At 36.0% G+C, this 12,184-nt stretch overlaps 1 protein-coding gene across 3 annotated transcripts in view; it reads left to right on the top strand.

Moving 5' to 3' along the window:
* The window catches only part of rapgef2a (Rap guanine nucleotide exchange factor 2a), a 47,911-nt gene that overhangs the window by 18,152 nt on the left and 17,575 nt on the right, over positions 1 to 12,184 (top strand). For 2 of the 3 annotated variants that reach the window (XM_081362590.1, XM_081362588.1), the window contains exons 2-14: positions 1,491 to 1,561; positions 1,657 to 1,713; positions 3,658 to 3,741; positions 3,833 to 3,908; positions 3,997 to 4,164; positions 4,664 to 4,681; positions 8,714 to 8,836; positions 9,308 to 9,485; positions 9,593 to 9,729; positions 9,837 to 9,995; positions 10,226 to 10,378; positions 11,732 to 11,896; positions 11,993 to 12,100. In XM_081362590.1, coding sequence (XP_081218716.1) covers positions 1,491 to 1,561; positions 1,657 to 1,713; positions 3,658 to 3,741; positions 3,833 to 3,908; positions 3,997 to 4,164; positions 4,664 to 4,681; positions 8,714 to 8,836; positions 9,308 to 9,485; positions 9,593 to 9,729; positions 9,837 to 9,995; positions 10,226 to 10,378; positions 11,732 to 11,896; positions 11,993 to 12,100 — 1,497 coding nt within the window. The remainder of the gene's footprint in view (positions 1 to 1,490; positions 1,562 to 1,656; positions 1,714 to 3,657; positions 3,742 to 3,832; positions 3,909 to 3,996; positions 4,165 to 4,663; positions 4,682 to 8,713; positions 8,837 to 9,307; positions 9,486 to 9,592; positions 9,730 to 9,836; positions 9,996 to 10,225; positions 10,379 to 11,731; positions 11,897 to 11,992; positions 12,101 to 12,184) is intronic. The other variant, XM_081362589.1, reaches the window with a different exon arrangement.

The following is a 12,184-nucleotide window of genomic DNA, read 5'->3' as shown; positions in this document are numbered from 1 at the left end:
GATCTATTCGACCAGAAACACTAAACAAAGATGTAAATTCTTGACCAATGTGTTGTGGTACAAATCTTAAATGTATTTGCCATTAAACCAAAAGTTGTGTTATTCAGGTAGCTAGCTTTAAATTAGAGTTAAAAGATCACAATCTCAATTCAAACACTCACGCGATCTTATTTCTAAATGACTGCTATTCGGCTGTCTACGAAATCTTTGACAAGTTAAGTATGATCACAGTGAGCATTCAGACCTGCGTTGACATGTATCAATCAGTATGAAACGGCTTCACAAAAAGTCTTTTCAACCACAGTATCATTATTTCTGTTACAATACCGGTAATTCAAATTGTCACAGAAGTACTGGGATAAAAGTTTTTAGTTCAGTTCAATGTGGTTATGTTATATATACATAGGCCTATGTTATGTTATTTTAGTTGTCTATTCAGAATCGTTTGATAATCATGATCTCTATTTAAAATATATTTTTTTTTGATTTGCAATCATGCATGAATCATGCAGCTCTACTATAAATGTTGATTTGCTCAGCAGTGTTTTGGGACAATTAATGAGCTGCCTGACATGATGGCATTTTGGGGAATCAGGCATCTCTAAAATATCTGTATGTGATTTCCAGGAAGATAGGCACTTGCGTTTTAGAATGTGAGATACATCCAGATTGTCTTTCGTCTTATCAAAAGAGGAACAGGATAATGACAAGTATAGTGAACAAAAAACAGAAGTGAGGAAAAAGACCTGAAAGTGAAGGAGTGAATAGAGTATTTGCAAACATTCCATTCTTGTTAAACACTGATTGCGTAACTCAGGATGGGTGGAGCTAAATAGTTCGGAATAGGAAGGTTGTGTGTTTGGTGGTGCATGGTGTGTGTTTATTATTTGTGTGTATATTCCCATATACAGGGCACCTCCTACTGGTGCTTTGGTGTACATGCAGGCAGGTATTAAGTGACTTGTAAGGGGTTTAATCAGGGATTAATGAATATGTTTGTGTACATGTATGTGTTGTGTTTGTTCATTTGTTTATTGCTGGAATGCCAAATTGTCATTCTCAATATAACTAAACTTTTTTTTATTTTTGTCCAAGTTTGCCATTTTTACAGCCCTGTTACTAAGTAATGAACAGAATAAACTAATTAAATGTTCAATGTTGTGGGAATAATGTCAAATAAATAAATATTGATAAATGTTCATGTATTATTATTATTATATTTTTTCTTACAATAACTTAATTATTGAGCTGGACAAATGCAGTCAATGATAAAAATTTGTGTAAAAAGGTTATTTACTTGTCCTCACACTGTGCTGTATGAGTCTAAATGACTGGGGTGTCACAGTTTTAAGGAATCCAGCATACGGTAGCATTTATAGAGCTAAATGTTATATTTTTGTGATAAATAACCAATTACCAATTTGTACTGTTTTAATGGAAAGTGGAGTCATGTAAAGCAGTGCAATTGTAACCTGCTATGTGTTTTGCAGGATCTGCAGATTGTGTACTCGTACCTCCATGGCATGGAAGCACTGTCCAACTTGAGGGAACACCAGCTCCGGTACGAGACCTGTGTTTGTGTCTATGTGTGTGAGGGTACTTTCATTACTATCACAGAGTGTTAAGTGTACTTAACACTGTTTATTTCATTTGCAGGTTGATGTGTGAGACAGTTCGATATGAACAGCATGAAGCTAATGAGGTTTTATACTAGTGAGTATCCAAACGCACACACTCGATACACTCTCACAAAGGCTGTCAGAAAATGTATTTCTATCTAGGTCAGTTTATCAGAGGTTTACATCAAAGTCACGAGGATGATTTTGTCCACACACACATCTGCTCACTCTCCCTCTGTCTCAGACACAAACACACACCGACATCTGTTTAGTGCTCGCTTCATTTAAATCTGTAACGTCCATCTACAGACGGGATTAAGCCTCTAAAGGCTTTTTGAATGTAGACACACACTCTGCCTGTTGAAATGAAACATTACAGGAGCCCATGTTTGCTTGGGTTACTGTTAAAGTAATTAAAGCAATGTTCGGGTACATTACAAGTTAAGCTCATCAACATTATTAGTGACTCAATATCAGTGACCACAGAATATATTTTTGAGTTCAAAAAAACATTACACTACAGAACTTGTGACTGGAAGCACATGAGGCCAGGCAATAAACATTAAAATACACACTGTTTGAAAAGTAAAACCACAGGACTTACATGTTGCCAGGAGACTAGTGTGATAAAATAGTTTGCTGATCTTGGGTGTGCAAAGTTTGTTATATTTAAACTTTCGACTTCATTGGCATGGTGAAGTATCTATTTTCAACTGTTGATGTGTCAAAAAGGGACTGTTTACATGCGCTTCTTTGCCATTATATCAGTAACGCGTAACCAGAAATGACTAAGGGTGATTTTGACAACTTTAGAGCTCTATAATAAACAATAATTATAGTGATTTAACAAAAATACAAGCTTCATGTTCACACTTAACATTTACTTTTATTGCAAATGAATTGCTGTGTTAATGAACATTACCTGATTATATTGACTGTTCAAGTAAATAAAGTATATGAAGTGAAGTCATGCTAGCTCAACAAAATCTGGAACGTTCCCCATTATGTACTTCCCTCTCCTTTTACCCCCCATTTTTCTAACTTTTATTTGCATTACATCTTCACTGTGGTGCAATGCCTGAATTAACCAAGCTGTCGAAGTCTATGCTTTCCAAAACATACAAAATCAGTCATTTGCTGCTTTCACTTGGGAATTGTGTTGTGCAAATGTGTAGGCTCATACGGTTTCCCTCAGCATAGTTTGAAAACCACCAGTCTGGCATGACCAAGGACCACCAACAGTCAGTGCATCAACTTAATCGACTTTAGCCCACAGTATACTTCAGTTTCAGACACGAATACTTTGTGTATGCATACATCTGAACGCACAGCCAATCAAAGTATATATAAATAAATGCTGTAGTGCTGTTATAAGATATTTGTTGTTTCTTGAGCACCAAATAATCATATTAGAAAGATTTCTGAAGGATCATGTGACACTGAAAACTTGAGAAATTGCTGCTAAAAATTTAGCTTTGCCATTACAGGAATAAATTATATTTTTAAATATATTAAAATTGGAAAGTGTTATTTTCTATTGTTATTATTTCACAATGTTCTTGAACAATTAAATGCAGCCCTGGTGAGCAAAAAATAGTTGCTTCGAAAACATAAAATCTTACTGATCTCAAACTTTTGAACGATAATATATATTCGGATCACAGTCCTTACGTATTTACGCTAATGTCCTCTGTGTTGTTTGTAAAACAGTTTTTTTTATATATTGTTCACTTCACTATTGGAGACACTATTTTATTTGTTAAAAGTGGACAAGACCTCATGCGGATAGTAAAAAGTCTGGCTACGTGAGACTTGCAAACCACTGGTGCCTCTTTGCTCTGAGAACTACTGAATTGACCAAAAAACATTCACCCACATTTGCATGATTCATCACATTTGTTTCCTTTGCCCAACGTGGCATGTGTGTTGTTAGGTCACTGCTCCACCCGGAATATAATAGTAAGAATGGACTAAAAATAGATGTTGAGTTTTGTGCGTATGTGTGTGTAATGTTGTCATATTTATTTGTGTGTTATAGTCCTGATGACATTGGAACCTGCTGGTATATCCTCCTGTCTGGCTCTGTCTTTATAAAGGAGTCCATGTTTCTTCCCCGCAGCAGGTATGAGTGTTTGTTTGTGTTTGGTTTGCCCCACTGGTTCCTCACTGTGTCTTATTCAGTGTTTTGTGTGACGTGTACGGTTTCATTTCAGTTTTGGTAAGCGTTCTGCTGGTAGTTTACGTCGTGGTTGTGAGTGTATCGTCCTTGAGGCTTCAGAAATGATTGTGGTGAGTTATACAGTATATGTATGGGTGCAATATTAAGCCATGTATCCATTAGATGGGGATACACTCATCCACTCTTTGTCTCTCTCAGGTGGACTACATGGACGACAACGATGAGTATTTTCAAAGACAAGTATCTCATCGACAGTCCAGGAGAAGATTCCGCAAGATAAACCAGCGTGGAGAACGACAGACTATAATTGATACGGTTGATAATTATCCAGTCAGCAAGCCCCCTCTGCCACCAGGATACCACTCGGTTCGTTCACACATATATATACCATTTTAAATCTGCCCTTTTGATCAAATTATGAGTATATAAATAGTTGCAACTTCTAAGGTGTGGTCACATTAGCAAAATATTTTTAGCAAAAGTCACTTTCACAGAAGTCACTTTCAAACTAAGCAGCTTTCTGTTGGTCAATGTGGTGAATTTGTGTGATCCGCTTGAAGCCACTGCAAGATCTGTTTGGGGAACTTTTTCCACCCTCGAGCTAAATCCATATTGTGTGAATTCCTATTGAAATGTCAGCAAATTACACAAATTGCTGAACAATGGTAAATGTGACTTCACCTTAACTCCTTATTTCACGTTATTTGGTTTTAAGTCGATGTGTGCATCTTAACAAGTTGGAGCTTACTTGTATCACTCATCTTGAGTTATTCTTTAACATTTAAATATGTGAAGTCACTGTATTTTGTATTGAATTAACATGTGGAATGTGTATTAATGTGTTTTTAATTTTGTCTTGCTGCAGGAATGCTCAAAATCCCAGGTAACTTACCTTTTAGTACTAACAAATAATAATCTTTCACATTTTTATTAAATACTTTATCCTGTGAGCTTTATATGCAGAAACAACTAAGTAAACCATTTATAGGTTGATTCCCTCAAAAGGTGTAAACACTTTGACATTGTGGCACTTTTAATGTTATTCCAACATAGTTAAATTGGTGAAAGTTCTCAAATTTGAAAACCATATTATTCTCATTAATTTGATAGTAGCACAGAAAGTACACTGCAGTTTTCACATGCGTGCCTGTTAAGCGACTTGTCTAGTTAAGTATACTTCCTGTGTCTGCATGCCACTTTGGCTTGCAGTATTTTCGAAATCAGCACAGTCCGCTTATATCTGCACACACTTGGTGTGCCGCCCAATTTTTGTAATTGTTATTAGAATAGTCTGCTGATATGCGGTCATGCCTTTGGTGTGCAGACTTTTGCGTAGACCACAGGGCATGTGTGAGTGATTTGAGGACTCAAAAACAAAGGTCCATTAGGTATTGCACATCCGCTAATCCACGCTCATGGTCAGTGGAGTATACTTTGAAAGGCTTGCAAAAAAATTCAGTATTTACCCACTATTTATGTGTGCTATGCTATTAGCAGCATACAAGCAGCAAATTCTATTGGAATCAATGAGTGGTGTCTTCCACCCTGTTTACACCTGTGATTGGATCTCTGAAAATGCATATTAATACCAGGTGGAAACAGCCTTTGTCAGACAGTTACTGCCTATATAGAGTGTTACTCTATAGAGTGCTGCCTTAGAAGACAGCAGCATATGTAGACAACAAGACAGATCACTAGGTTTTGGAATAGAGCCATAGTCTTGGCTAGATTCTTAGCAAGTTTAATCGGGTAAAAGCATCCCTATCTTCTTTTCAATCACTCACAGTTTCTCCCCTGTGGCACTTTGAGCATTTAGTCTCTCTCTCTCTCTCTCTGCATTAGGTTTTTATTACTATCCTCCGTCTTATAATGGAACTGGTAATGATTGACAACAGGGGGTGGGCTCTTGACAGATATATGTGCCATCCTGATTGTTCAGTGAGCTGCCAGTCATTGCAGGGTTGACCCTGGTGACTGGTTTAGTGGGGCAGTGGGTGTCAACCATCCCCCACCCCCTCCCCTCCGCTTAAACAATACCAGCCTCTCGATAATCCCATGATCTTGCGTTGGTGTGCGTGTGTGAATGGGACAGAGGGGCAGGGTCTGATGAAATTGTCCCTCTCTGCCAGAGTGCTGTCTGTTACTGTGGCGATGGGCAGATTTCAGTAGAGAGAGGGATGCTCTCTCTGAGAGTGCGCACTGGGGAGAAAAACATCAAGTAGGTGCAGTTAGAACAGTTAGTCAGATAATGTTTTAGACAGATAATGTTTTAGAGGTTAGTTTAAGTGCACAGAGGATGGTTGGACATTTAGTATTGAAGGCTATGAGACAGATAGTTCTGTCTCATGGCTATGGAGTCAGGGGACAGGAGACCAGGACTGTGAGTATCTCTCTCACACGCAAACACGCTCTCAAAAGCCTCACAAAAAGCCTTTGGACAACAATTTTTTGCACATGCATGCTAAACTCAAGCATGTATTAGTTAATTCTTTAAATAAAAATACATATGCATGAATTCTTTGTTTAGCCATGCTACATTTTATAAAGCGTTATTTATTGATTTTGATAGATGGACAATTTATATATATATATATTGTGAAATACCAAATATATTATGAATTGAACAGAATTATGAGTACTGAATGAGTTGGTCTGTTTTAGGTGTTGATGTTTACTTTGAATTAATAATTAAATTGAAATCTTCATATATTTTTTTCTGGTTTTGTTGTGATATAATTTGAACGTGTATTTTTACATTCTTTTTTAGATATGTTTTAGCTGTTGATTTCCTCCCATTATGTTTTAATACATAATTGTATATGTTATATACAATTGATTTGTTTGAGAGGTCACATTATTGAGTTTTTGAGTTGCGTGTATGTATTCTACATGTGATTTTTGTTATAGGGTCACTGTATGTAGGCCATCTGATCTAGGGCACCAGTACATGAACTTTACTGTAGTAAGCCTCAGGGTGTTTTACAGTAGGGTGTTGGGGAGGGGGGTGTCTGTGCATTAGCAAATATAATCATTATTTTGATTCATTATCTGATGAAAGCTTCAGTCATTACTCCATACATTAGTCCACTACAAATGCACTAAATTTAGAATCATTGGAGTTTTTTTGCTGTAGGTGTGTTTGTTTTTGTTGTGATTGAAAGGCCTGGAATAAGTCAATTAAATTATTTAAGGACCCATGCGCAAACACTAAAAAGTCATGAAAAACACTAAAGTGAATATAATTGTTTCTCTTAAATATTTATTAAAAATGATAAAAAGATTTTAAAAAAATCGTATCCAGTTATCATAAATGACTGATGTGTTCATGATTGGTTTGTGCCTCACTGCTAGCAATAATACTTCAGTGAGTGTTTATTTTAATCAACCAATGACTAAAATGAGTCACAGTAGATGGATTATTAGATGTTTAAAACACTACCATTCACCTGAACTTGTTTGCGTGCGAGAACACATCATCTAAAGAGTAATTGTGCTGACAATCACGCAGGGGTTTTAAAATTAATCCTTGGGTGGAAAAACACTATATTTGCACAAATACTCACAAGCTTTTGTCAGGAAACAATTGCTGTGTTGTCTTTATGCATATACATGGTTAACATAACATTTGGAACAATGTCTTGCATGCAAAATATATATATAAAAAAATGCATAATATAATTATAATATATATTATAATATACATAATTATATATATATATGTATATATATATAATTATAATATATATTATAATATACATAATTATTATATATATATATATATATATATATAAACATAAATATTTTGCATGCAAGACATTGTTCCAAATGTTGTTAACCATATTATAATAATAATTATTATTGTGTGTGTGTGTGTGTGTGTGTGTGTGTGTGTATATATATATATATATATATATACACACACACACACACACCAAACGCCAACGCTCTACTGTTTGAGCTACAGGAAGGCTACATTGTATTGTAGCTACAGGAAGGCTTTCATTGCATGTATGGTTGCCTATGCCTCCTGATAATCTGCTTGATTCGGCCAAAGTTCCGGGTCAATTTCAAGGAACGTAATGTAATTTTTTAAACCAAAAAAATGTGCTCTAAACCCAAACAATAACCAAGGTGATCATCAATAGAAATATGTATTGATTCCACCAGGAAAGGTAAATCTACTAAACCGGGTCATGGATGGATTAATTTGGATTTAGTTTCTACAATAAGTAAACTGAGATATGTATCTAAAATACATATTTAGGAATATATGGTGCATTAGATGCTTTTATTGAGATTTTTTTTTTAAATTATGCTAGCCAGGTACAATACCAATTCAAATGATCTGTTTTTACGAAAATCATCAAAATCTCAAAGTTTAAAGCTATTGAGCTACCAGTAATTATTATGTTACTGCCATAAAAATTGGCATGCTGTATTTTCTTATATAAAGGAACAATTTGAAGGGTTAAGAGCATGACAATTGGAGACTATAAAATAAGGACCACCCTTATATATATATAAATATAAATAATAATTATTATTATTATTATTATTATTATTATTTCTTTTTTCTCGTAATTATTATACATGCAGTTTTAATCACATTATTTGAGATCTACATGGAATATTTGTACTTTTAAAAATGTATTTGTCACTGCAGGACCCAAACTTAACACAACGTTACACAAACTTAAAAAAGCTAAAAGGTGTTGAAAAAGAAATGCTGACCAGTCACAGGACCTGAAATATGAAATGTCACTTATATACATTTTAAGCTAAAATCTGTATTTTTATAAAATTTTAATAATAATAATAATAATGTTTTAAAACAATTTATTTATTTGTTGTCAGTTTCAGTTTTTTTTTATCATATTCGATTTTTGTTTTGTAACTGTATATGTTTCTCTTTTAGCTTCCTGCCGACTTCTCAAAGCTTCACCCCTCTGACAGTTGCCACTCCCATATGACTTCCAGCCAATCACGTTCCAGCATCGCTAGTGATTCGGGAAGTAGCAGCCTATCAGATATTTACCAGGTGATAAAAGACTCAGTTTCTATCCCTCTAGAAAGCAATCTCCTTACACACTCTACAACTGAAGCACATCCTGACAGATTTATTGTGAACATCTGGGACACACACTCACATGCATTTAAATCCTGTTCTGTAGAGTACCCTCCCCCTCCTCCTCTCTGGTCCATCTGTCACCTCTCCATAACCTATTCATGTCAGTCATCAAGCGTACTCACCTTTTGATCCACAGATCAGCATTACACATGCACACACAAACATCCACAGCATGCGCAAACACAGTCACTTCAAAGTGTCAACACATTTCTACCTGTACACACATGCACAAGCAAATCATATTCACGCGTTTTGTTTATTTGAAAATGAAGGTCACAAAGGGCAGAAAGCTGTTAAACCACAAATCCACAAATTTGTGAACATCGCTAGCTGAAAATTTGTGAAGAAACAAACAATTTGAGCTCACTGTTTCTTTTACAGGCCACTGAGAGTGAGTGTGGGGACATGGATCTGAGTGGGCTTCCTGAAACAGCGGTGGACTCAGACGAAGATGATGATGATGAAGACGTAGGGAGGGGAACGGACCCTCTTATGAGTCGAGATATTGTGAGAGACTGTCTGGAGAAAGATCCGATGGACCGTACAGATGATGACATTGGTAAACCTCTGTTGTTTGAGTTGTTCAGTGATGGAAATCCCCTATGCTACATTTTCATTTTCATTTTCACTTTCCATTTCATTTTCTTCTTCTCTTTCTGTAAACAGAGCAGTTGCTGGAGTTTGTGCAGCAGCTCCCTGCATTTGCCAGTCTGAGTGTTTCAGTGCGGAGGGAACTCTGTGCTGTCATGGTGTTTGCGGTCGTGGAACGGGCTGGAACCATCGTGCTCAACCACGGTGAAGAGGTGAGACTGGACCCATTGCAGCATTTTATCTCCTCATTTGTGTCCAGTTCATAACAGGCAAGTGTGTGTGTGTGTGTGTGTGTGTGTGTGTGTGTGTGTGTGTTTAGCTGGACTCTTGGTCAGTCATTCTTAATGGAGCAGTAGAGGTGATCTATCCAAATGGCCGCCCTGAGAATGTGTGTATGGGTGGAAGTTTTGGCGTCTCCCCTTCTTTGGAGAAACAACTGATGACTGGAGTCATGAGGACCAAAGTGGACGACTGTCAGGTAAGAGTGTCAACTAAAGTTGAATATCCAGCAGCTCATTAATGTCAATAAATTTAGTGTAGAAAGGCATTTTTTGCATTTTTACTTGAATATTTCCTATTCAAGATGATTACCATCTATTAAGTAAAAGTTCCTATTCAAGCTTTATTTTTAATGCAAATTTTCACCATAAAATGGTGACGCACAAAAATCACCAGGTAACATTATTATTTGTCTGTGTGTGTGTGTAGTTTGTGTGTATTGCCCAACAGGACTACTGCTGCATTCTGAATCAGGTTGAGCAGAACACACAGCGAGTGGAGGAGGAAGGAGAAATCGTCATGGTGAAAGAACACAGAGAACTTGACCGGACGGGCACCCGCAAGGGACACATTGTTGTCAAGGTAAGCGTTTTTTTGGAAAAATCTGAATGACTTAAAAAAAAAAAAAAAAAAAATCCAAAAAAAAAATTCCAGCTTTACAGTCTGGTCTAATTTAAAGCTGCAGTATGTAACTTTTTCTGTTTTCAAAATTCTACAGTATTTAAGTACATCATAAATCCATTTTCTAAACCGTGTTTTTGTCTAATCTGAATCACTACGGTACACCTGTAATAAATGTTTATATTCTGACTATTTTAGACTGGTTTGGGTCCTACCACTGTGGAGTAGCCCAGTAACTGTGTGACTCATCATAGACATAAACGGAGAGAAGTAGCTCCTGCTACAGTGTTCTTCTGTGAGACACATGCAGTTCTGTTTATTAACCACTAGAGCGTCAAAGTTACAGACTGCAGATTTAATCTCTGAGCTTTTATATTATGTGAATGGAAGTAGTGCAACATAGCTTTGAGAATTTAAAGATGTATAAAATGTATAGTTTTATTCACCAAGGATGCATTAAACTGATAAAAAGTGACAGTAAAGACTTTTATATTTAACATAAATGCTGTTCTTTTTAACTTTCTATTTATCAAATAATCCTTAAAAAAAATATACCGGTATCCAAGAAAATTAAACAGCACAACCATTTTCAACTGTGATGATAAGAAGAAAGCACCAGATCTTGAGCTTGAAATTAGAAGGATCATGTGAGACTGAAAAGGGGAGTAATGACTGCTGAAAATTCAACTTTGCCATCACAGAAATACATTTTGGTCACTCTTTAGATTAGGGTCCAATTCTCACCTTTAACTAGCTATTAACTACAATGTTTTCCTCAAACTCCCAATAACTGCTTATTAATAGTTAGTAAGGTAGTTGTTAAGTGTAGGGATTGGGTAGGATTAAGGGATGTAGAATATGGTCATGCAGAATAAGGCATTAATATGTGCTTTATAAGTACTAATGAACAGCCAATATCCTAGTAATATGCATACTAATAAGCAACTAGATAATAGTGAGAATAGGTTTAGCTAAACTAAAGTGTTGCCTACTTTTTAAATATGTTTTCAAATATATTACATTATAACACAGTAAAGTTCATTTGTAATACTATTTCACAATATTACAGTTTTAATATAGTTTTATCAAATAAGTGCAGCCTTGGTGAGCGTAAGAGACTTTCAAAAACATACATTTTCACTGACCCCAGACATTTGATCAGTTGTGTATAGGGTTTATTTATTTTGTCATTTAACCAATTAATATCCGATTTAAAATGTGTTGTGTTTGTACTTAGTTTTACCAGAAAATATTTTAAAAAGGTCTTTTAAATGTGGTAATTTAAAAGAAAAAATTCTAATGTACGCATTTTAGGGTACTGCTGAGAGGCTAATGCAGCACTTAGTGGAGGATCATTCAGTCGTGGACCCCACATATATTGAAGACTTCCTGTTGACCTACCGTACCTTCTTGCCCAGTCCTCTGATTTTGGGACAGAGACTTCTGGACTGGTTTAATGACCCCAGTTTACGGGACAAGGTAGCGTGACTAAATCAACCTTTTCTAAAAAAAACACGCACACATTAAGCTTCAGTGGGACTGAACTCACAGTTCTTCACTCTCTCTTCTACTCAGGTAACCCGAGTTGTATTGTTATGGGTTAACAATCACTTTAGTGACTTTGAAGGGGACCCTGATATGACCAATTTTTTGGAGGAGTTCCAGAGCGATCTGGAAAAAGAGGTGTGTACAGCATGCAAGCATTGCTCATAAGTATCTCAATAGTCTATATTTGAATTATTCATTATCACATTATCAGACAAGCAT

This window comes from Scardinius erythrophthalmus (assembly GCF_964197995.2).
Source record: "Scardinius erythrophthalmus genome assembly, chromosome: 3".
In the NCBI taxonomy this organism is placed as follows: domain Eukaryota; kingdom Metazoa; phylum Chordata; class Actinopteri; order Cypriniformes; family Leuciscidae; genus Scardinius; species Scardinius erythrophthalmus.
The sequence above is the reverse complement of the archived record's forward strand: the minus strand, read 5'-3'. Positions and strand labels throughout refer to the sequence as shown.